Genomic DNA, 26,192 nt, shown 5'->3' on the forward strand with positions numbered 1-26,192 from the left:
ATGAGATTCATGTTTCCCACCCCCCATCCCCCAATAAAAATTGTATCAGGAATTTTCTTGGCTGCCTGGCATACCTGTACATCAAGGTCCTGATCAGGCTGGAAAGCTGAGGATGGAAAGTACTACATGAGACTGCCCCGCCCCCTAGAGGTGGAATGTAGCAAACACACAACAATGCAAAGACGGACCCACAGCATCCCTTCCAAAACAAAGATGACAAGCCAGAGCTACAAGTCTGATCATGATTATTCCTCTAACATTTTAGATGTAAATGTGTCACTATCATCACCTGATAGGCACCGTTTCACTAATGTTTCACTAGTGCATTTCTTTGGAGCAATGTGATTTTTATACCTTTTTAAAGGAGTGATGTGACTGCATATCCAGGCCCTGTGATTTCCTACTGGATTCTAGGATACAGCATACTGCGTTCACCTGAATAAAGCCAGTATTTTCCTTTATATAACCACTTTAGAATTATTGCCATTATATCTGTGATGAAAAGTACCTAACTTGGCACTTCCCCCACATTTTCTTACAAATCTGGGAGGCATCTCACACAACTGTACATCTGATATGCCAGCCAATTCACAAACAACTCATCTCATTGTGATTGTTGTGAAAATTAAATACGATGACGTAGATGAAGCGCTGAGCACACGGTATGTGTTTACTCAGCGATAGGCATTATTATTAATAATAACTCTGTAAAGCTCTGTGCTGTGGGAGGACAGGAGGAGAAGCCACGTGGCAGCTCACCACATTTCTGAGAGAGAGGTCAGTCCAGTGAATATTGCATGCCAGGCAGAGAAGTCCATGATTAGTATGATATAGTTCCTGGCTTCAGGGCGCTCATAATTGGGTGGAGCAGGTGGTGGTGGAAACAGACTATTGCAATGTGCTATTTAGTGTGTTATGCCAGAGGGGAGCACAGGGGGCTCAAAGGAGGAACATCAACCCAGACTGGCAGGGAAGGCTTACTGGAGGAGGTGACACCTGAGCTGAGGCTTGGAGGATGAGTTGGGGTTAGCTAGGTGAAGAAGGACAGCATGTGGGTTGGGGGGCAAAGGGGAGGTTAAGGCAGAGGGGCCAGCATGAGCAAATGCACAGAGGTATGGGCCCAACAGGATACGTGTGTGGGGAAGTGTTTTTTTTTTAGTTCAGTACAAACTAGAGCACAAACTGGGAGGCTCGGAGGGGAGTCTGGAGGGTCACCTGGCTCACATCATGACACTTCACTAGCAGTGCCAGGAGCTTTCTGCTGTTTTGTTTTTGTTTTGAGATGGAGTTTTGCTCTTTTGCCCAGGCTGGAGTGAAGTGGTGCGATCTTGGCTCACTGCAACCTCTGCCCCCTGGGTTCAAGTGATTCTCCTGCCTCAGCCTCCCGAGTAGCTGGGATTATAGATGCCTGCCGCCACACTTGGCTAATTTTTGTATTTTTAGTAGAGACAGGGTTTTGCCATGTTGGCCAAGCTGGTCTCGAACTCCTGACCTCAGGTGAGCTACCTGCTTCGGCCTCCCAAAATACTAGGATTACAGGTGTGAGCCACGTGCTTGGCCAAACAGTGTTTTAAACTGGAGGGAGAGGCGCCTATTGTGCGGTGTGGGAGGAAATTTTGAGAGCCATGTTTTAGAGAGATCCCATTAGATGGCAGTTTGGAAGATAGATTGGAGGGTATCCAGGGAGGAGGCTGGCGCAGCAGTCTAGATGAGAGATGGTCAGGCCTGCGCTTGGGCAGTGGGAGTAGAGAAAACCTATATGGGGAGAAAGATGATGACGGGGGGAGTGCAGCCTGCTGTGGAAGCTGAGGAGTGGCAGCATTCATGACCAGTAGGGTTTTAATAATACCAGCGTAGAAGACAAGAGACTACAAGCTGGAAGGACTCTGACAAATTATCCAACTGAAGCTGTTCATTTTACAGATGAGAAGACTGGGGCCCAGAGAGAGAAAGGACTTGTATAAGGCCAGTCAGGGTGTGAGCAGAAAAGAGAGCATATGCCTGTAATCCCAGCACTTTAGGAGGCCGAGGCGGGCAGATCACCAGGTCAGGAGATCGAGGCAATTCTGGCCAACGTGGTGAAACTCCGTCTCTACTAAAAATACAAAAATTAGCTGGGCATGGTGGTGTGTGCCTATAATCCCAGCTACTCGGGAGGCTGAGGCAGAAGAATCGCCTGAACCCGGGAGGCAGAGGTTGCAGTGAGCTGAGATTGTGCCACTGCACTCCAGCCTGGCAACAGAGCGAGACTTCATCTCAAAAAAAAAAAAAAAAAAGAGTCACCCTAGTAATGAATGCCAATGTTCAGAGCATCTTTTCTGTGCTATTTCCTGCCTTTAAATCCTGTGCAAGTTGCAGGGATTATTATCTTTGTGTCCCACAGATGAGAAAACTGGGGTCAAAAGGAGGCTAGGTGACTTGTTGGCGAGAAAGCGATGCAGGGGCATCATCTAAGAGGCTCTTGTTTTGATGGCAGACAGACCTGCTTCCCCTCTTCCACCCCCGCCGTCTCTATGTTCCGTACTCGTGTTTTTAGCAAGGTTGATTACATTGGCATTCTGTTTTGTGAAAATAATTATGACTTTAAGTGCTTTACCTAGAAAGACTGATTAAAAAATTACTGGCAGTACACTGTTTCTGTGATTATGACTGTGTCACTGTTAGTCATCACAGGGCCAAATAGTGTACTGTAATTATACCTCGTTACTCACAGTTGCACAACCTTTGTGCTCCCAGGATTGTTTTAATTCTTCAAATCTAGAATCATAGCTGGGTTCTCTTTTTCCTCCTAGCCCAGATCTAGCCTTGTTTCTGCTGCTTTTTGCCTTACATGGCTTCATTTACTATAACTGAGGCAGCTCAGAGGCAGTTTCTGCCCTGACAGCCAGGTCTGTCATTCCCCTTTTTCTGTTTCCATGGAAGAGGGTGGAACTGTGTCTGTCTTTAGTATTTCCCCATTACCTAGTCAGGGCAACTCTGCCCTGGGTGTCTGTTTTGAGGCCCGATGGTATGACATGCAAAGAATGAGCTCTGGACACAGACAGACCTGGGTTTGAATCTATGCTCCACCCCAACCCATGGGATGGCCTCAGCTAGGTCATTTTACCTTTTCTGAATTTTTGTTTTTCTGGAAAATGGGAGAACAGTGCCTATTTCTCAAGATTTTTTGTTGGTTGGTTTGTTGTTTACTTGTTTTGAGACAGAGTCTCTCTCTATCAGCCAGGCTGGAGAACGGTGGTACAATCACAGCTCACTGCAGCCGTGACATCCTCAAGTGATCCTCCTACCTCAGCCTCCCAAGTAGCTTGGACCACAGGCATGCGCTACCATGACCAGCTAACTTTTTTTTTTTTTTTTTTTGTAGAGACAGAGTCTCTTTATGTTGCTTGTGCTGATCTTGAACTCTTAGGCTCAAGCGATCCTCCCACTTCGGCCTCTTAAAGTGAAAGGATTTACAGGTATGAGCCACTGTGCCTGGCATATTTTCCAAGGTTAGCCAAGATAATTTGAATGGCATTCCCTGATACTTGTAGGTGCTCAGTAAATAGTCATTTTTTTTCTCTTTCATGAAATCTCCCATGGAGGATGACGTAACGAATCAAAGCTTTGCTTCCCTTGAAAACTGGTAGATTTCCTCTTTCTTAATGTGAGGCTGTCATAGCTCACCGTATCGTCCTTTTTGCCTTAGCCACAAGTTAGTTTGAAGCATAGCTCTAGCATCTTTGTTGATTTCTTTTTCAGAGTTCTTATTTTCTAGTTCAATTTCTATTCTGTGTTCTTGGAGTAAGCACCTTCAAATCCTCTGTGACTCAGGCAGGTATAAATAACTAAGGGGTGTAAGTAGTTGAATGAATGTAAGGCTCAAGAGGCTGGACTGCCCATGGTGGGATTTGAAGAGGACCAGAGGGTGGAACAGGCTGGGGCAGCCGAGACAGTTATCTGCGTGGCTGGCTGTGAGGAGCCAAGGGGTTAGTTAGGAGGGGCCAGCCCTTCATCCGCCTCTCTTACTCCTGTTCTCAAAAGAAGCATAGATTGGAGAACAGGACCTTGTGTCACCAGAATCATCAGCTTCCCCATTTTGTATTTCCGGTGTGGAAGACAGAGTTCTAAAGAAAGAGAAGGGGCTTGTTCTGAGAAATTAAATCAAAGCAATGCACATACACAATTTTTAAAAGGCAAAATCGTACACAAGGACTCATGTAGTAAAAAGCTAATGTCTTCCTATCCCCTGCTTCTCAGCCCCAGAGGCAACCACTTTTCCCATTTAGTTCTTCTGGTGGTAACTTCATATCTCTAAATGACATGCTTAAATGGTTATTTCCTATTTATCAACTTTAAACATCATCTAGACTTTTTCCTACTATGACAAATAATTTAGCTTATTTACAACAGCTGACTTTCTCAACACCCGCCCTCCCAGGTTTTTTTCTTCTTTGAGACAGGGTCTCACCCAGTGGTCCAGGCTGGAGTGCAGTGGTGTGATCACAGCTCACTATAACCTCAAACTCCTGAACTCAAGCAATCTTCCTGCCCCAGTCTCCCGAGTAGTTGGGACCACAGGTGCACTACATCTGGCTAATTTTTAATTTTTTTTTTTGTACAGACGGAGTCTCGATATGTTGCCCAGGCAGGTCTGGAACTCCTAGGCTCAAGTGATCCTCGTCCCTTGGCCTTCCAAAGTGCTGAGACTGCAGGGATGAGCTACCACGCTCAGCCCCTCCCAGATTTTAGAGTTTTATTACTGTTTGGGCTCCTCTATTAGTTACCTTTATAACTTTATTAAGTACTATTTTAAACTGCAACTTCTTATTTCATCAGTTTTCCACAGCATCTCTTGACCACACACTTTGTAAAGTTATTACTGCCATCATCCCCTCCATCTCTGCTTCCCCTCTTCCACCCCCCGCCCCGTCTCTATGTTCCGTACTCGTGTATTTAGCAAGGTTGATTACATTGGCATTCTATTTTGTAAAAATAATTATGACTTTAAGTGCTTTACCTACAAAGACTGATTAAAAAATTACTGGCAGTACACTGTTTCTGTGATTATGACTGTGTCACTGTTAGTCATCGCAGGGCCAAATAGTGTACTGTAATTATACCTCGTCACTCACAGTTGCACAACCTTTGTGCTCCCAGGATTGTTTTAATACTTCATACTGAAATATAACATGAATACAGAAAAGTGCTCATATCAGAAGTGATGTGACCATATCACAAAAGTGAAACCGTCACTTTTTACAAACCAGATACCTAGGTAACCAGCACTCAGAATAGAGTCTGTTTTTTAATTTACCCTAGTGGTACTCAGGAAGCCCTTTCAGTTTGAAGGACTGAAGGACTACGTCTCTTCATTTTTTCTTTGTTTTTTGAGATGGAGTCTCACTCTGTCCCCCAGGCTGGGGTGCAGTGGCGCGATCTCGGCTCACTGCAACCTCCGCCTTCTGGGTTCAAGCGATTCTCCTGCCTCAGCCTCCCGAGTAGCTGCGACTACAGGAGTGTGCCACCACGCCCGGCTAATTTTTGTATATTTAGTAGAGATGGGGTTTCACCATATTGGTTCAGGCTGGTCTCGAACTCCTGACCTTAGGTGATCCACCCGCCTTGGCGTCCCAAAGTGCTGGGATTACAGGTGTGAGCCACTGTGCTGGGCCTTTTTTTTTTCTTTTGAGACGGCCTCACTCTCCATCGCACAGGCTGGAGTGCAGTGGGCTCAACCTCTGCCTGCTGGATTCAAGTGATTTTGCTGCCTCAGCCCCTAGAGTAGCTGGGATTACAGGTGTGTGCCACCACATGTGGCTAATTTTTGTATTTTTAGTGGAGACAGAGTTTCACCATGAGACTACATGAGACTACATGCCTGTAGTCTCAGCTTCCCATGTTGGCCAGGCTGGTGTCAAACCCCTGACCTCAAGTGATCCACCCACCTTGGCCTCCCAAAGTGCTGGGATTACAGGTGCCAGCCACCGTGCCTGGCCTTCTTATGTTATTTCTTTAATCATTTCCTTCCCTTCATTTGCTCTGTTTTCTTGTTTGGGAATGTCTGTCCATTGGGTGTTGAACTTCCTGTAGGCTGTTGATCCTGTAGGCTGCTTACCTTTTCTCTCATACTTTCTATTTTATGGTATGTGAATGAGTTAATAGAATGTTTGGGTGAGCCAGGCATGGTGGCTCATGTCTGTAGTCCCAGCACTTTGGGAGGCTGAGGCGGGAGGATAGCTTGAGCCCAGAAGTTCGAGACCAGCCTGGGCAATATGATGACATGATGAAACCCTGTCTCTACCAAAAAAAAAAAAAAAAAAAAAGAAGAGAAAAAAAAAGAAAGTCTGACTGAGCTGTGAGCTGTCTGCGTATCCAGGCTTATTTGTCCATTCACTGGCTTCATTTTGGTTATGGTGGGGTCCTGGGAGAGAGAGGAGATAAACATTTATGCCCTTGAGGTGGAAACTAAAGCAAAAACTACTTTAAAAAAAATGGTTGTTTTAGGCTGGGCGCGGTGGCTCACGCCTGTAATCCCAACACTTGGGGAGGCCGAGGCAGGTGGATAACGAGGTCAAGAGACCGAGACCATCCTGGTCAACATGGTGAAACCCCATCTCTAAAAATACGAAAATTAGCTGGGCATGGTGGCGCACGCCTGTAGTCCCAGCTACTCGGGAGGCTGAAGCAGGAGAATTGCTTGAACCCAGGAAGCGGAGGTTGCGGTGAGCCGAGATCACACCATTGCACTCCAACCTGGGTAACAAGAGCAAAACTCCGTCTCAAAAAAAAAAAAAAAAGATTGTTTTGCTTTTTCAACCCAGACTGAAACTGGAAACTATTAGTAAGTCCCCCAGATAGCCAAGCCTGGATGACGTCATTTGGGCCTGTGCTGCTTTTGGCCCCAGCCCTTATCATGTGCGTTCCTCCAGTGGCCTCCAGAGCACCCCTTTCCTCAACCTCTGCTGCCTAGACCATAGAGTCAAGTGAGCCTTTAGCTGAGGAACCAGACGCCTGGGTTCTGATCCCAGCCCTGCCCCTGCCTCCCTCTTGACCCCTGCGCCAGCCCCTCCACCTCTCCGGGTGCCCTCTCTGTGACTTGAGGGCCTCTCCGTTTGCTGTGAGCTGGGTTTTGCCGGGGTGGGCTGGGTGCTTGGAGGGCAGTCCAGCCTCTTTGTCCAGGCGGTGGGAGCAGGTGAGCCAGAGATGGGCCTCAAGTGCTCAGAAGGGGCCTTCGAGGCTGAGCTGAGGCTTCTGCAAAAGCAGGCTGCGCAAGCTGCTCCCCCTTCCGCCCACTCTTTCCCATCATGACTGAACCTCTATCCCTCTGCCTCGAGCAGAGGGAGGAAAGAAGACAGGGCTAGAGAGCTAGTTCTGTTTTCCTTTGCTTCTCTCTCTCTCATTGTAGTACCCAGCTGATCTGTGCTGCAATACCTGTGCCTAGCCCCACCTTCCTTTTTTGGTGTTCCCCCGATCCGTCCTTGAATGATTGTCTCTTCTAGAAGCACTCCTTGAGTGTTCGTGGGGTGGAGGCCTTGGGCTGCCCTGTGTGGTGGGGAGACAGGAGATAGATGAGGGAGAGGGACCAAGCTCGCAGGCTGGGATGGGAGATGCAGTGCCGCTTGACTCTGGGATGACAGAAGGAAGCAGCAGCTGTAGCAGTTAAAAGCATTGGTTTTGGAATCAGACAAACCTAGACTTGAATCTCAGCTCCACTACTTATGAGCTGTGTGAGTCTGGGTAAGTAACATTGCTCCTCCGAGCCTCAGTGACTGCGTCCATACAATGAAAAGAACTACTTTGCATAACAAAGTTATGAAGATTGTACAACGTAGTAGGTGCAACTGTGGACCACTGTAGGTGTGACTAAATAGTAACTTTACGGCTGGGCGTGGTGGCTCATGTCTGTACTCCCAGCACTTTGGGACGACGAGGCAGGATTGCTTGAGGCCAGGAGTTTGAGACCAGCCTGGGCACCATAGCAAGACCCCATCTCTACAAAAAATGAAAAAATTAGCTGGGCGTCGTGGTGCATGCTTGTAGTCTTAGCTGCTCGGGAGATTGGGAGCCAAAGATCGCTTGAGCCCGGAATTTCAAGCTGTAGTGAACTATGATCGTGCCACTGCACTCCAGCCTGGGTGACAGAGTGAGACCCTGTCAAAAAAAATAAATTGAGTTCGGCGTGGTGGCTCACACTTATAATCCCAGAACTTTGGGAGGCCAAGGTGGGTGGATTACTTGAGGCCAGGAGTTCAAGACCAGCCTGGCCAATATGGTGTTATCCCATCTCTACTAAAAATACAAAAAATAGCTGAACATGGTGGTGCACACCTGTAATCCCAGCTACTCGGAAGGCTGGGGCACGAGAATCACTAGAACCTGGGAGACAGATGTTGCAGCGAGCTGAGATTGTGCCACTGCACTCCAGCCTGGATGACAGAGCAAGACTGTCTCAAAAAATAAAAAATAAGAAAAACAAATAGTAACTTTATGATTATTTGGATTATTATAAGGTAGAATATGATAAGATCCAAATAAAGCCTGCTTATTACTTTATTATGATTATATAGCATATAGTATTTATGATTGAAAGGAGCATGAGGTTAGGGAAGGCATTCTCTAAGGAGGCAGCTTTTGACCTCATCATTCCTTGGGTCAAGACTCCCAGGGGCTCCCTGGCAATTACAGAATGAGGTTCACGCTGTGCTGCCTGGTATTCAAGGCTGTCTTGGTTGTAATCTCTGCCTTTCTTCTCTTCAAAATGTGAAATGATACTTGTCTCTTTATTTCCTGAAAAATACTTTTCAAAAGTGATAGACAAATATTTCATTGGAAGCATACAGAAATCTTCCTCATCATTGTTATCGTCGTCAACATAATTTTTTTTTTTTTTTGAGATGGAGTCTCACTCTGTAGCCCAGGCTGGAGTGCAGTGGTGTGATCTCGGCTCACTGAAACCTCTGCCTCCCGGGTTCCGGTTCAAGCAATTCTCCTACCTCAACCTCCCAAGTACTTGGGATTACAGGCACAAGCCACCATGCCCAGCTAATTTTTGTGTTTTTTAGTAGAGACGGGATTTCACCATGTTGGCCAGTCTGGTCTTGAACTCCTGACCTCGTGATCCACCCGCCTCGGCCTCCCAAAGTGCTGGGATTACAGGCATGAGCCACCACACCCGGCCCTTTTTTTTTTTTTTTTTTGAAACAAAGAGCCTCACTCTGTCACTGAGGCTGGAGTGCAGTGACGTGTCCTCAGCTCACTGCAACCTCTGCCCTCTGGGTTCAAGCGATTCTCCTGCTTCAGCCTGCCGAGTAGCTGGGATTACAGGTGCCTGCCACTGCACGCAGCTAAATTTGTATTTTTAGTAGAGACAGGGTTTCACCATCTTGGTTAGGTTGGTCTCTAACTCCTGACCTCGTGATCCACCCTCCTCAGCCTCCCAAAGTGCTGGAATTACAGGCGTGAACCACCGCGCCCCGCCTATCAACATCATTTTTATCATCCCAGAACATGTTCAGTAAGTTGTGCTAAACAAGGACTATAGGAACAATAATCACTAGCAAAAGGATAGCCAGTAACTGAAATGACCATGGCCTTCATTTTGCATCCCTTACCGCCATCTTTGCCTTCAGGATTGTTTGGATCCATTACTAAAAGTGATTCCAGTATCCAACAAGATTTCTGATTTGTCATATGGTTTTATTTCTTCTTTTTAAATAATCTTCATGAGATTTTCTTGCATAATACCATTACCTCATCCACCTGTTCTCTATATTTTTTTGTCATTTCTAAGTCTGATTCTTGGCTTCCTTAGAAAGAAGTCTTCCTCTCTACCTGAATCATCTTTCAAAAGGTTTTCACTTTCACTTTTTTTTTTTTTTTGAGATGGAGTTTCGCTCTTTCACCCAGGCTGGAGTCAAGTGCCATGATCTGGGCTCACTGCAACATCTGCCCCCCAGGTTCAAGTGATTTTCCTGCCTCAGTTTCCTGTAGCTGGGATTATAGGTGCCCACCATCACCCCGGCTAATTTTTGTATTTTTAGTACACACAGGGTTTCACCATGTTGGCCAGGCTGGTCTTGAACCCCTTACCTCAGGTGATTCACTCGCCTTGGCCTCCCAAAGTGCTAGGATTACAGGCGTGAGCCACCGCACCTGGCCTACTTTCACTTTTTACATTGTCATGATTTAGGTGGCACTTGAACTTGGGACTCATCTTTACCTTCCCCTGGTGCTTTTCTACTTTCTCACTGTCGCAAGTAGTCTTTGTGCCACTTGTGGTTTCGGGACGCTCTTGAATGCTCCTTTGGGTAAGGCCACAGCCCCACTCATTCCTCAAGCCACTCCGTTTCCTTCCTAACCCTACACTCAAGTTGTACTGAACTATGTAGAGTTTCCTAAGCATGTCAGGCTTCTTTATGCTTCCATGCCTTTATTCTGGCTGTTCCTATGGCTAAATGCTGTTGTTGGTTTTTTGAAGATGGAGTCTCACTCTGTCGCCTAGGCTGGAGTGCAATGACGTGATCACAGCTCACTGCAGCCTCATCCTCCTAGGCTCAAGTGATCCTCCCATCCCAGCCTTCTGAGTAGTTGGGGCCACAGGCATGGACCACCACACCTGGCTAATTCTTTGACTTTTTGTAGGGACAGAGTGTCCCTATGTTGTCCAGGCTTGTCCCAAACTGTTAGACTGAGACAATCTTCCCGCCTCAGCCTCTGGAGTAGCTGGGACTATAGGCGCACACCATCATGCCCGCCTAATTTTTGTATTTTTGTAGAAACGGAGTTTTGCTATGTTGCCCAGGCCGGTCTCCACCTGGGCTCAAGCAGTCCTTCACTTTAGCCTCCTGAGTAGCTGGGACTATAGGCACACACTAATATGCCTGGATGATTTTTACTTTTTTGTAGAGATGGGATCTCCCTGTGTTGCCCAGGCTGGTCTCAAACTCCTGGGTTCAAGCAATCCTCCCACTTTGACCTCCTAAAGTGCTAGGGTTACAGGCGTGAGCCACTGTGCCTGGCCCCAAATGCCTTTTTACCCTTGTCTACATGGAAGATAACTACTTAGCTTTTTTTTTTGACATAGGGTTGTGCTCTGTTGCCCAGGCTGGAGCGCAATAGCATGATCATGGCTCATTAAAGCCTCAAATTCCTGGGCTCAAGTGATCCCCCTGTCTCAGCCTCCCTAGTAGCTGAGGGAGGCCTAGAGATTCATTTCTCTCTGTTGCCACCATGCCTGGCTAACTATTCAAATTTGAAGAACATCTAAGTACCTCACACTATTCCAGGCACTTGGAAACAGTGAGCAAAATAGACAAAACCTCTGCCCTACGGAGCTGAGATTCTAGTGTATGGATGTCTGGGAGGGGCATGGAAAAGATACAAATAAACAAGAAGACACATAATATGTCAAATAGTCATAAGTGCTATGGAGAAAAATAAAGCTGCAGGGCCTGAGGGTGCAGAAGGCCAACTCAACACCACCACAGCCAGTGTTTGCACAACCATTATTATTATTATTATTATTTTTGATATGCAGTCTCACTCTGTCACCCAGGCTGGAGTGCAGTGGAGCAATCTTGGTTCACTGGATCCTCCGCCTCCCGGTTTCAAGTGATTCTCTTGCCTCAGCCTCCGAAGTAGCTGGGACTACAGGTGCGTGCCGCTACTGGCTAATTTTTGTATTTTAGTAGGGACGGAGTTTCACCATATTGGCCAGGCTGGTCTCGACCTCCTGACCTCGTGATCCACCCACCTCGGCCTCCCAAAGTATTGAGATTACAGGCGTGAGCTACCGCGCTCAGCACACAACCATTATTAAGCAGCATTTTCTCATTTAAGCATTTCCAGTGTTACCACATATTCTTTATAACCATAATCCTCTCAACAACCCTATCATATTAGTGCTATAATTATCTCCATTACATTGATGAAGAAACTGAAACTTAGGGTTGTAAATTGCATAGCTAGGAGAGGCAGAGCTGGGACCCAAATCCAGGCCTGTCTGACCCGAAGCTTGGACTCATAACTACTGTCATTCTACAAACCTCAACACAATTCTCTGGAGACAGACTTATTATGCCTATTGTACAGTTGGAGAAACTGAGTTCAGAGAGAAGAATGGATTCATCCATGGGTTGCACAGCAAATGAGTGGATTTGAACCCAGATCTGTGAAGGCTAGGGCCCCCTACAAACCCTGAGGCCTAAGACTCTATAGACTTGCCTGCCTCTACATTTCTAGGGCCCAAGCAAGTTATCAGTTGAAGCCCTTGGCCCTCCATGCTTCTCTTCCCTCCTGTAGTCCATATGGAGCCTTGAGATATGTAGATACCCCAACCCACATGTCCAAGCCCTGTCTGTCTCCCCTTCCCCTTCGGCCACTCCTTGGGCCTGGATAATAAGACCGTACAATTCCTAAAAGTAAGCCCAAGAAATTTAGGCAGGAAATTCTGAGGTCCTTGGTGTTTGAAGTACAGCCTAGAAGGGACAGGGCCAAAGATCCTGATGGGTCCCGATGGCCTTATAGACCTTTTGCCTGATGGGAAGTGGCCCCTAAAGTGTGGGCCCTGGTGTAGGGCCTTCTGTTTATCAGTACGACCCATGAGACTGTGATTTGTAATAGGCTGGCCTCCAAGATCCTCCTCCTTTGGTTTCCTGAGCTAGGTCCTGCTTTGCAGGGAAGGGAACAGGGGGTGTTCCGTGGGCCTGGGACTTCAGAGGCTCTGGCAGGTGAAGAATGGAGCCTTCCCAGCAAGCACTGGTGGACACGTGCACTGATTCTTAGGCCCCCCTTCACGGTATTTTGTTCCCAGTACTCTCAGACTACTTATCCAATTTAATTTCTTAGTAGCTTTTAAAAAATATACTTTCAATGCATTTTTTTAATTAGGAAATTTAGGAAAACTAGGAAAAGTAGAAAACATTACACATAATTACAGCACCCAGAGGCAGCCACTCTGAGCATTCGGTATATTTCCCTTGTTCTCTGAATTTTTTTCATGTAGTTGAAATGATTTTACACATATAATTTTTATCTTAATTTTTCCATTTGAGCATTTCCCCATGTCATTGCATATTCTTCATAACCATCATTTTTAGTGGCAACTGATATAACACGATGGGTTTAACCATCCTCTTAATGTAGGGCGTAGAAACTGCGCCCATTTTTTCACTGGTTTAAATCGTGCTGCAATAGGGTTCCTTGCACACATAGCATTAAAGGAACTTAGAGCTTTTAGGGAACTGACCTTATATAGGGACAATCGTATTCAGCTTATTTCCCTTTCTAGATGGTCCCTCTAGCTGGGTCCAGTTCATTTTTTTAGCCATTCATTTATTCATTAATTTCATCACCACATATTTACTCCATACACCTGGGAACCAGAGTCTGAGATCTGAGGGTTCAGGGAGGAATGAGACAGAGCCCCTGACTACCAGGAGCTCCCAGTCGCTGGGAGAGTCAGCCATGGAAATAGACAATTTCAGAACAGTTTGATCAGGGCTGTGATGGAGGCAAGAAAAGGATATTGTGGGAGAACAGAGGAGGGCTCCTAACCCAGCCTAGGGGTGTGAAGATATGCTTCCTGGAAGAGGTGGTACCTAAATGAGTCATGGAGGATGAATAGGAGTTGGCTAGAATAAGAAAGGGAGCTTCCTGTTAAACACAATGAGTTGAATAAACTTATTTCTCTCTGTTGCTTTCCCAAATCTCATTAAAATATGAAAAAAGGAATAAAAAAGATAGAAACACATAAGGTCTGGGATACTGACCAGAAGTAAACTATGCTACTTAGAGAATCCCAGTGGTGCTCAGGATTGAGAGGTAGTCGAGGTACATCCTCAGAAGGCAGGATGAAGTATGGACCTAAGAACGGGCATGTTGAAAGTCTTTTCTGCCTGGGCACAGTGGCTCATGCCTGTAATTCCCCCCACTTTGGGAGGGCTGAGGTGGGAGGATCGCCTGAGCCCAGGAGGTCAAGGCTGTAAGCTATGCTCACACTTCTGCAGTCTAGTCTGGGCAACAGAGAGAGACGTTGTCCTTAAAAAAAAAAAAAGTATTTTATTTTTGGTCCTTCCCCAACCCCATCCAGACAGTGAGACCCCCGCTCCCAGCTGGGGGGAGCAGTTCCAGTGGAACCCTAACTTCCTTCCACTTAAAACAGTGGGACTGCAATCCCCTTCCACTCCCCTACTTCTAGGACACCAAAGTCAGGTACACACATAAGATCAAAGAATTCTTCTCTGGGGAAACTGAAAGGCCCTAGAAAAAAAGGCCTCCAAAAGCTGACATTTGGAAGTCTTCTAGCAAAAGAACAGGCTTTCAGCCCAGTGATTTGGTAGTGAAGCCCACCACCTGGCAATCCCCACCTGCACACAGAGCTTCCAAGCAGCTTGGTAGTGTCATGGGAACTAATCTTCAAGTATCACCAGCCAAGGACCCTCAAGATAGGTTTATTTTATTTTATTTATTTTATTTATTTTTATTTTATTTATTTATTTATTTATTTTTTTAGTTAGAGTCTCGCTCTGTCACCCAGGCTGGAGTGGAGTGGTGCGATCTCGGCTCACTGCAACCTCTGCCTTCCCAGTTAAAGCGATTCTCCTGCCTCAGCCTCCTGAGTAGCTGGGATTACAGGCATGCACCACCACACCAGGCTTTTTGTATTTTTTTTAGTAGAGACGGGGTTTCACCATGTTTGTCAGGCTTGAACTCCTGACCTCATGATCTGCCCACCTCAGTCTCACAAAGTGCTGGAATTACAGGCGTGAGCCACCACGCCTGGCCTATTTTTTATTTTTTTGAGATGGAATTCTACCCTTGTTGCCCAGGCTGGAGTTCAGTGGCGTGATTTCCGCTCACTGCAACCAGCCACCATGCCTGGGCAAGATAGGTATGTTTTATTTTATGTAAACTAAACCTCAGTACACTGGCCAGTTATGGTGGCTTATGCCTGTAATCCCAGTACTTTGAGGGGGCTGAGGTGGGATGATCATTTAAGCCCAGGAGTCTTGAGAGCAGCCTGGGCAACATAGCAACATAGCAAGACCTTGTCTCTAAACAAAACAAAACAAGACAAAACAAAAAAAAGAGAGAGAGAAAGAAAGAAAGAAAAGATATAAACTTCAGCATATTTTTAAGGACCCCAAACTCTTGGTAGCCAGAGATGATCAGATAGTCCAAGGCTATTTGAGGAAAATCATCAACTTGGAAGACATTGAAAAAGCAAACAAACAAATGTAAAAAAGGAACTTGGAAGGTAATGAAGGGAGAAAAAGAAACCTGGGAAATTAAAAATAGTGAGAGCCAAAATAAAAATTTCAGTAGAAGGATTAGAAAATAAAAGGTGAAGAGATATCTGAGGAAGCAGAATAACAAGACAAAGAAAGGGACACCAGAAGAGAAAAGATGAGAAAATTGGGGGATCAACTGAGGAACTCCAACAGCCAACAATAGGAGTTCCAGAAATAGAGAATGGTGGAAACAGCAGGAAGGAAATTCTCAAAGACATAATACAAGAACATTTCCTAGAACTGAAGGAATGAAAACTCCTGCTGAGTACCCAGAAAGATAAATGATAAAAAGACCCATGCCAAGATATGCCACTGTGGTATTTCAGAATACCAGGGATTAAAGGGAAGGTTCTAAAAGCTTCCAGAGAAGAAACATCATATACAAAGAATCAAGAAAAGGAATTGCGTTGGACTTATCAACAGCGACACTGGAAGCAAGGATATGATGGAGGAGAGTTCCTAGTATTCTGAGGGAAAGGGCTTCCTGAGGAAGGAGGCATAGAACATAAAACCTTTAGATCTTATATAGCCTCATTTTGCTCCAGCAAAATGTGGGCATAAACTCTGAAAAAAAAAAAAAGCCACGGAATCTAGGAAACAGGAAGTCCAATGCAAAGGAGAAGTGAAGGGAATTCCTGGATGATGGAAAAGAGAGAGGTTCTTAGGGCAACATCTGGGCAGGCCTAGAGAGCAGCCAGTCTAGATTGCAGCAGGAAGATGAGTGTTTTTAAGGGAAACAAATAATCCGATGGATTACCTGATATGTCAAAGCATATTGAGAGGACAACTACTCTTCTCACAGTTTGAAGAGAATTGATCATTTGTGTGAAGAGAACTAAGCTCACAAAAAGATAATAGATAGTAACCAGCCTGGGCACAGTGGCTCATGCCTGTAATCCCAGCACTTTGGGAGGCTGAGGTAGGTGAATCTCTTGAGCCCAGGAGTTCGAGACCAGCCTGGGCAACATGGCAAAACCCCATATCTACAAAAAATACAAACATTCACCAGGTGTAGCAGTGCGTGCTTGTAGTTCCATCTACTTGGGAGGCTGAGGTGGGAGGATCACTTGAGCCCAGGAAGTTGAGGCTGCAGTGAGCTGTGATCGTGTTACTGCACTCCAGCCTAGGCAACAGGATGAGGCCCTGTCTCGAAAAAATATAGACACTAATCAATACCAGGGAAAATAAAAAGTTGAATGGGAAAGGAAATGTAATCATAGTATGTGATATAACTTATCCATTATTAGTATCCATGCAGTCATGGCAACACCAGCCTAGGCAACATAATGAAACCCCATCTCTACAAAAAATACAAAAATTAGCCAGATACGATGGTGCATACCTGTAATCCCAGCTACTCGGGAGGCTGAGGTGGGAGATACTGCTTGAGCCCAGGAGGCAGAGGTTGCAGTGAGCTGAGATTGTGCCACTGCACTCCATCCTGGGTGACAGAGATCCTGTCTCAAAAAAAAAAAAAAAATGTAGACCACCAATGTTGATTTAACCCAAACTTTGTGATATAACTCTGATGGTGGAATGAGAGGAGGGCACAGCTGTTCAGTTGCAGGACGACTGGAGTGAATGGAAGTGGTCACTGCACAGTCATGTGTGTAAAAACAGCATTTAGGCTAGGTACGGTGGCTCACACTAGTAATCCCAGCACTTGGGAGGCTGAGGCAGGGTTGCTTGAGCCCAGGAGTTTGCGGCCAGCCTGGGAAATATAGTGAGACCCTGTATCTATTTTTAAAAAATGGTTGGGCATGGTGGCTCACACCTGTAATCTCAGCACTTAGGTAAACTAAAGTGGGCAGACCACTTGAGGTCAAGGGTTTGAAACCAGCCTGATCAACATAGTGAAGCTATGACTTTACAAAAAAAATACAAAATTCACCATTGTAGCAGTATGACTGAGATATAAAAAAATATAAAAAAATACAAAAATTAGCCAGACACGGTGGCACACACCTGTAATCCCAGCTACTCAGGAGACTGAGGCAGAAGAATCGCTTGAACCCAAGAGGCAGAGGTTGCAGTGAGCCGAGATTGTGCCATTGCACTTCAGCCTGGGCAACAGAGTGAGGATCCATCTCAAAAAAAAAAAAAAAAGAATGTTCCTTTAGCAGTCAAGGGGAGAAAGGAGCTGTCCACAAAGACATTTGCAGTTAGGTGTAAGGTGATATTCCAGAGAGAAGGTGCGAGGCTGCTTCGGGGCTGGTTCTCCGCTTTTGGAGAGACCCGCATGATTTCTGGGCCAGGGTACCTGCCTCTTTTTCCTCAGGACACTCCTGGGAGGAGCGCTGTTCATACTTGCCCTTCAAGTTTCATTCTTAAAACAAATCTACTTCTGTTGATATCCAGTCTCCTTTCTGTGGGAGACATGATCTTTTAGGCATGTTGTTCAGATTCTGGCTCGAGGACAAGTCTGATCATTCAGGTTCCTCTGCATATCTCATTTCTGATGCATTCTGTATTTATTTAATTAGTTTCGCTTTCAGGGACAGCCTTCTTGATCTAATTTCAGGTTCCTGGGAAGAGACACCATATTGTTCCCCAGTTACTGCTTATGGATGGCTTGGAGGATGGCAGGGAATCCAGTGAAGAGGCAGGGGCAGAAACTCCAACACAGCAACTCCAAGGCCTCCATTCTTTTCAGTCATTCTGCTCTGTCTTCTCCATAAGTCCCCAAAGGTTCAGGAACTTTCGATATTCTGCCATTTATTCTCCTATCTTCCAGATTGCTTCTTGTACTTGGAAAAAGCAACATTAAAGTCCCTGGTCAGATTACATGCCTGTTTTTGATTCAGAAAATATGGTCACTATCCTCAAAGCTCCAATAAGTTACTGTTTATTGGCCATCACTGCTGAGGATGGGAGCAGGCATATCCAAATCTCTTGAGAATCCTGGGACATAAATAGCCTTTCATTAAGAGAAGGCTGGCCAGGCGCGGTGGCTCCCACCTGTAATCCCAGCACTTTGGGAGGCTGAAGCGGGCGGATCACTTGAAGTCAGGAGTTTGAGATCAGCCTGGCTAACATGGCGAAACCCTGTCTCTGCTAAAAATACAAAAATTAGCTGGGCGTGGTGGCCCCCACCTGTAATCTCAGCTACTCAGGAGGCTGAGGCAGCAGAATTGCTTGAACCCGGGAGGCAGAAGTTGCAGTGAGCTGAGGTCGCACCACTGCACTCCAGGCTGGGCAACAGAGAGAGACTCCATCTCAAAAAAATAAATAAATAGAAATAAAAATAAATAAAATAAAGAGAAGGTTGTGGGGAGTAACAGGTCTCCTCTACTGACATGGATTGGTGAAGCGGGATCTAGTACTTGGCTCTATTGCTTCTCCATGTAGACAGCAGAATCTAGTTGATAAAAGAGAGAAACTTTGGGGTTCTGAAGAAAAAGAATGTTTTAAGGCCTAAAGATTGCTTGGAATTCAACTAACACAGCTCCATCATTTTACAGGTGAAGAACCAAGGTCCAGAGGGAAGTGACTTGTCACACTGCCAATTAGGGAGTGAGCCGTAATAGAACCCAGCATTCTTTCTACCCGTCTGTACTGCCTCCCAAAAGAATGGTGGCCCAGCTTCCTGACCATTGGGCAGGACAGGAGCCTCTGAGGAGGTGTAGGATATCACAGCACTGATGATTGTTGTCTATACAAAATGAATAATATGCTAAATGCATAAAGGGTGATGGACCCTGGGGTGAGCTGCACCCCTACATTGAGAGTCAGATGATGCTGTGTACCCTCAAGCTATTAAGAATCAGTCCATGGTGAGGAGAATTGGCGAATTCCCTCTGCAGCATGACTTGGAGCTCTTTTGTTGTCCTTTGCTGCCATCTTGAGGCCTGTCACATATCACATAGAAATACTTTTGGAACAGAGATACATTTCTCATCATCTCTCAGATGAAAGAGCCCTGGAGAGGAAAGGTCTATTGGTGTCTGTCTGGTTTGATATTGAGGAATGAAGATAAGGGAACGCACCCTCACAGTGTGTAGGTGCTCAGCACTGAGCTTCTGGTACAGTCGAGCGTCATGGTAAGAACATAAGCTTCGGGGTTCACTCTGAGCTCCTCCGCTTGTGTGACCTCGGGCAAATCATTTCGAGCTCTCTGAGTCTCAGTTTCGTCATCTTAAAAATTGGATGAATAATCCCACTTTGCAGGCTCAAAGGACATAATATACAAAAAGAGGCTAGCACTGTGCCTGGTACATAGTGGGTACTCATAGTGTGTTCACAGTGGTGGGGGGAGGTGATTAGATGTGTTGCTTAAACCCTTGGGGAGATTGGGGCAAGTGGCCAGTCCATGACCTCCTTGAGAGGTTGTATTCCCAGGGCAGGGCATTGTAGACAGTGGACCGAATACATGTGTGCTGTGTTTGGGGGTAGGTGGGTGGTGAAGAGATTGGCCTGCCTAGAGCAGAGGGTTAGTGCTCAGTTCTGTAGGCATCTGGGGAGTCATTGAAGCCAGGCTCCTCAGGCCTGGTACCTGAGAATAATTGGGCCAGGCCTCAGAAGCAATCTTTTTGTTGCAGAGGGAGATGGAAAGTTTTAATAAATGTGATAAGGCGCGCTGTGGCCCTGGTCCTCTGTTCCTTCAAGGGGCTGAGAAGGCTAAGAGTCGCTGCTACTGGCATCTGCTGAGCACTTACCATGTACCAGGCACTGTGCTGGGCTGAGCCTCACAGCCATACCCAACCACACCCCATAAAGGGAGGGATTCTCACCAGCTCACCCCCAAAGCCCCATTTTACAAGGCAAAGCACTGATACTCAGCATAGTGAAGTACCTTCGCTACGATTCCATGGCGTGTAAGTACTGGAACCGGCAGTGCTGTGGTCGCAGCACCCTGATGCCTGCCTGCCCCACCTCACCAGCGGGGCCTCCTTTTATGCCCCCATCTGAGGTCCACGTCCTCCTCTCCCTGTGTGTCCCTCTGTCATTTAGTGTTTAGCATAGATGGACACTCCCCTCAGTAAGGCCACATCTTGGCTCTCTCAGCTGAGGACAGAGCCTGTGCTTTGTTCACCTCTGTCTCCTTTGCAGCATAAGGGAGGGAGGGAGGCCTGGGGTAAAGATGGAGGAAGATGACAAAGAAGGAAGGGGAAGTCTGTGTCCCACATGCTCCCACTTTTTTTTTTTTTTTTTGAGAGGGAGTCTTGCTTCTTTACCTAGGCTGGAGCACAGTGGCACAATCTCGGCAGCTCTCTGTAACCTCCGCCTCCCAGGTTCAAGCAATTCTCTGCCTCAGCCTCCCAAGTAGCTGGGATTACAGGCGCCTGCCACCAGGCCCAGCTAATTTTTTTATTTTAGTAGAGATGAGGTTTCACCCATCTTGGCCAGGCTGGTCTTGAACTCCTGACCTCGTTATCCATCCGCCTCGGCCTCCCAAAGTGCTGGGATTCCAGGCGTGAGCCACCGCGCCCAGCCATGCTTCCACTTTCAACTTCCACGGTCCTCCTCCGCCCCACTGTCCTGACCCTCCCTCCTCTACACAAACAAACACACACACACACGCGTACACGTGTGTGCGTGCACTAGCTTATACACTCTCACACTCTTCTTAGGAAGGAGTAGTGGGAGAGGAAGGGTGTGGTTCCGATTTCACTCATTTCCCTGGTTCCCTCAGTGATGTCCACAACTCCATTCTCTCCTCTCGCCTTCTTTTGCCTCTGAAGTGGCCTCACGATGAAAAAGGCAGACCAGTGTAGTAGAAAGGAACCCAGCAGCTGACTCATTTATCCCCTCTGCCTCGTTCTCTTCATTTGGAAAATAAGCAGGTTGGAGCAGGCTGTTGGCAAAGCCTCTTCTATGGTGTTAATAATACCTGGCATTTGCCTACCGGGTTCCAAAGGGCTTAATTATCCCAACAGCCCCGTGAGGATCGGCCTCGTGTCACAAATGGGGCAGACTGAGGCTCAGACTCAGAGAGGTGAAGTGACTTGCCCAGGTCATGGGGCTGGTAAGTGACAGAGCCAATATTTGAGCCTAGGTCTTTCTGTGTTTCAAGCTCGGACTTTGCCCTTGCCCACGGCTGCTGGCTGCCTCGAGGAAAGCCACACTCCTCACTGCGATCTGCTAGGCTCCACGTGGTTGGTTCCTGGTGCCTCTCTGACCTCACCTCTGACCACTCTTCCCCTTGCTCACTGCACCCCAGCATCACCGTCTTCCTCTCCATCCCGCCAGCTGGCGAGGCACTCTACCGTCTCCGGACCTTGCACTTGCTATTCTCTTCTCTCCGCATGAAATACTCTTCCCCTCATTTTTATGACGTGCATTAGGCCTCAAGCCTCCCAAAGCCACTCCACCTAGGGCAGAGGGAGAAGAGTAGAGAGCGTATACTGACTGTGTTGGTTTTTTTTCTCTGTTTCTCTTTCAGATCTGATGGTGAGAATTCCAGAACAGTCAGGTCAGTACCTCCTTTCTTTAATACTAGTTGGGAGATGGGGCAGGGCCTGGGGTGGGGGCCTCTGGTTTGTAACTTCAGGATCCATGGGCAGAGGGAGGGACCAACTCAAGGGTGTCTTCCCTGTTGGTATTAGGGGTGGCTATGGAGTGGAGTGGGAGGGTGGTTGGGGGATGTGGCAGTTGTGGGGAGGGGGTTCAAGACTGTTCTTTAGTCTTCCTGACCCTAGTTGACTTGGGGGCTTGGATGAACACCATAGGGGCTCATAGGAGCTGCCCGGATGTGAAAGCTGATTTTTAGAGAGATCAGCTCTGGACCCCGGACCTTTTGTACCTTCTCTTCCCAGGGGAAGAGGGCATGATCAATGCTGAGCTTCCCTGGTCTAGCATTCACGTTCCACCCTGAATCCATGCCAGCCCCGAGTAGTGGGATTTGGATGGACTCTGGATATAACACATTCTAGACTTTAGAACTATACATTATGGTGACAAGGAAAAATTTTTTGTGTGTGCTTGGTAAAAAAAAAAAAGTTTACAAGCTTCAGTATGTTTTATTTTCTTTTCTTTTCTGTTTTTGTTGGTGTTGTTATTGCTGTTACTGACCCATCGGTAGACATAGTAAGTTTTAAAGATGTGCTCAATCTGCCAGTTGGGGAGGCAAGAGTAAAACTTGGGTAAAGGTAAAGACAAGGGTCCTTTGTGCATTGCTCAGGCCTTACCCCATCAGAAGCTTCATGAAGGCAGAGGTGTTAAGTATGGGGATTATATAGGAATGATGGGGTCTCAGGAGAGGACCCACTCAGCCTAGCATCCAGGTTGGGGGCTATGGGATAGGCCGCTGAGATGAGATGAGCCCAGGCAGCAGAGGCACAGATGGGTACAGTCCTTCCCAGCCACGGCTGCCAGTAGCATAATTGGCACCTCTGTGAAGAATAGAGAAAGATGTTCCTTTCAAAGGCACCCCCTCTGAGTGGCTCCATTTAACATAGCACAGGTTGGGTATCAGCCCCCGTTCGTGTCCTCTTGGCTGTGACCCTTTGTGCACAACTTGCCTGATCGTATGCAGCAGCCCTGGTCCTGTCATCCAGGCAGTGGAAGTGGGCTGCGCACAGAGGATGCCAGCATACAGACAAAAGTGTTTAATGAGACACACTCTGTTCTTGCACCCCAGGCAGGGGATCTGGGGTAAACACATGGGTACCCAGAGCCAAGATTGGGGCTGTGGGATGAACACACACTGAGGCCAGCTTTAATGCAATCAGTCCCAGTGTCCAGGAAAGGGGTTTGTGACAAGACATAATGAGTCCCAGCATGCAGCCAAGGAGCATGTCATGGGCACAGCTTGTTCTAGCACTTAGGAAGGCACCTGTCTAGCAAAGGGCATACATCTCACTGTCCCACCATGGGTTTGGAGAGAGGCCATCTGAGCTGACCCCGAGCACAGGGCTCCTGCAAGCATCCCCAGTGATGTGCCTGCTACTTGCTGAAGAACAAGATTGAAAACATCTCTAGTTCTCAGCACTTCCCAGCAGGGAAGTTCCTGGGACTTAGAGCTCAGGACATTTCATAATGAGCATAATCATAAGTCAAGTAATGATATACATTTGGGCCTTTACAACTTACAGAAGTCGTCAGTGACTTTCTTTTGTTTGATCCTCCCAGTGACACTCTAGGTAGAACCTGGGCTGGCCTTATCATCATTATTTTACAGTTGAGGAAACTGAGGCTCAGAGTGGTTATGAGTTTTGCCTACAGCCAGGCAGCTAATATGTGGATTCAGCTAATGTATGGATCCTGAGCCAGGATTCAAACCCAAGTCTGTCTGGCACCACCCCAGAGTGCTACCGACACCATCACCACGGGAGCTCTCAACAGCCTGGCAGATCATCGTCATCATCCCCATCCTCATCCTAATATTAGCGATTATAGCAATCATCGTCGGTTCCTCACATACTAACAGTTCAGAATATCATCGTATTTAATGCTCACAACAGCCCTAATAGGCATGGATGACAATCCCTGATTTACAGATGAGGAGAAAGAGTTTCTGAGAGAGTCAGTGCCTCGAGCTGTCTGGTTCCAAATCTACATTTAATTTATTCAGACACGCTTCCTGATATCCATCCTGGGCCCACAGTCAAGGAGGCTATAAGGGCCTAGAGGACTCAGAGCATCTGGGAAGCGAGGGTCAAACTCAGGCTATGGGAAGGGGCTAAAGTATGGCATGGAGGGGGCAAGATCTTGACAACATGATGGGAAGGCAACTTGAACTTGCAACCAGGGCTGGGTAGGGACCCACTTGTAACTTCTTGAGTTCACTCCAGTTAGGGTAGGGAAGAGCTTCCCAGAGCAGGCAGTGTCTCAGCAGGGCTGTGGGGGACTGCCGTGCAGATTTGCATAAGGAGGGTGTCCCGGAGGTGGGATCAGCAGGGCGGAGGAAAGCGAGCGGGGTGGGTTTAGAGGCAGGGAGCGATCTGTGGGGCTAAAATAGAAGATCTAGGCAGGAAAAGAGCAGTGAGGTCAGAACGCCCGTCAGGTCTGGGTCACAGCGACTTTCTGTCATCAGTGGGGAGCTGGGGAAAGATGGAGGAGAGAGGCGAGGCTCTGTAGCATAGGAAGGGCAGAAACATTGGCTCCATGCACAGGGCTCCATTTGGGGGTAGGTTGCTTTCTAGTTGTGTGACTGGACAATCTGTTCGTCTCTTGGAACCCCAGTTTCCTCGTCTAATAAACTTCACGTGTGTGTGTGTGTGTGTGTGTGTGTGGAGGGGGAAAGGCTGGGGGGGGAAGAAGAAACACTGAGGAGAGGTGCTAGGTCTGGGCTTTTATGGGAACTGAATAGCAAGAAGAGAGCAGAGTCGGGAGATGGCAAGCCACCCGTGACAGGTCCTAGGCCTGAGGGCTTCTAAGTATGGGGTGCCAGAGGAAGTGTGGAGTCTAATTACAACCGAACAGCTGGTGATGGGGGTGGGGGGTAGGCACGGGCAGAGAAAGGTGCCTGGACTTCTTGTGGATCCCTGAGAAGTTGTCATGGATCTAACCAAAGGCACCTTAAGCCAACGTCCAGAGAGGGATTGGCCATGGCCCAAGGTCACAAAGCTAGCTAGCAGCATACCGCGCTTCCTAGCTGTGTGCTCTTTGCAAAACCACTTAAATTCTCTGGTTCTTAGTTTCTCATGGAAACAATAGTCTTGACTTCTCTGGGTTAATGAGAGAACTTAAAGTAAAGCAATGCTCGGTGTGAAATAGTGGCGCAACAAACTGTAGAGTCCTCCGCTCTCCCCTAACCCAATCCATCGTCATATGCTATACAGTCAGGCTGGAAGAATGTGAAGAGGTGTAGAATTTGAAAACAGAGAGGGCGGGAGGGGCCTGATGAGGCCCTCCCCAGAAGATGAGGGGACCCAGGCCTAGAGGCGCTGCTGCAGTGAGGGTCAGCCTGAACTTGTTGGCCCTGGGGACCAGGCTGGGGTTGCTAGGCACACAAGGATGAAAGCCTGAGGAGGTGGCCTGTTGCTAGGGAAGGAGGGAGGGGGTGGGGGAGCCGCTGACACCCGCGGAGCCAGGGATGTCCCCATGGTAACGGGAGCCGCTGCAGTTGGAGGAAAAGTGGGAGGAGGAGCCTCCCACTCTGGGCCTCAGTGCCCCCATCTGTCCTACGGGAGTTTGGATTAGATAATCTCTTTTGACCTCTTAGCAGTCTGGGATGGCCAAGACCTCATGAACCATTCGTGGCTCCCTCATCCACATGTCCAAGACACTACCCGTCCCCAGAGCCATCCAGCCCCGTCACTTCCCATGTTGCCTCCCGTTTGGCTCAGCCCAGTGGCCCAGCCTGCCCTGTTCCTACCACTTCCTTTGCCTGGAACCTTGCCACTTACTGCTTCCCAGTCTGGGGTTGCTGCAGACACAGATGAGCCAGCTCCGGCCAGCTCAAATGGGAGCGTGATGATGGGGTAGACAGCCAGTTTGTAAGGACAGAAGTCTAGAAGAGTCAGAGCTGGATTCTGACAGTGGGACAGAGGAGGAGGTACCTTTCCAGGAAGCGAAAGAAGGGCAAGAAGGGATAAGAGGTTTCTCTTCTCCTACCCTTCCTCTCTGTGTTCTGCCTCCGTCTGGCCCAGCCCCAGGAAGTGGGTGACCCCTAAGCTGGCTGAGTGCCTCGTTGGCACCGAAATAAACTTACCTTCTCTCTCTTCCCCTCCCCTCGCCTCTGTCCCCTCTGTCCTGGCTTTAATTAGCAGCCCTGGGGATGAGTCACTTGGTAGTTGGGATGGGAGGCTGCACAGAGCCCAGTGAAGCTTTGACTCCTGCCCTGAGCCTTATGGGCAGCACCTCTGTGTGCATGCATGTGGGTGCACTGCTGCATGTCAAGAGCTCCGTGGCAGTGTGGCTGTAAAGAGCACAGTGCAACACTGCATGCTGGCGCGTGGCCCTGCATGTCAGGGGGTCTGCAGATAACCATATCTGGTTGCTGCTGCATTTGTTTCTGTGTGCCACTGAATGTCAGCG

General features: G+C 47.5%; 1 protein-coding gene across 2 annotated transcripts in view; it reads left to right on the forward strand.

The window, feature by feature from the left end:
- IQSEC2 (IQ motif and Sec7 domain ArfGEF 2) overlaps positions 1-26,192 on the forward strand; it is an 87,700-nt gene that overhangs the window by 7,633 nt on the left and 53,875 nt on the right. For both annotated transcript variants that reach the window (XM_021677369.2, XM_064364330.1), the window contains exon 2: positions 21,655-21,684. In XM_021677369.2, the coding sequence (XP_021533044.2) occupies positions 21,655-21,684 (30 nt within the window). The remainder of the gene's footprint in view (positions 1-21,654; positions 21,685-26,192) is intronic.

This window comes from Aotus nancymaae, unplaced genomic scaffold (assembly GCF_030222135.1).
Source record: "Aotus nancymaae isolate 86718 unplaced genomic scaffold, 86718_ANA_hifiasm-v0.15.2.pri h1tg000058l, whole genome shotgun sequence".
NCBI lineage: Eukaryota > Metazoa > Chordata > Mammalia > Primates > Aotidae > Aotus > Aotus nancymaae.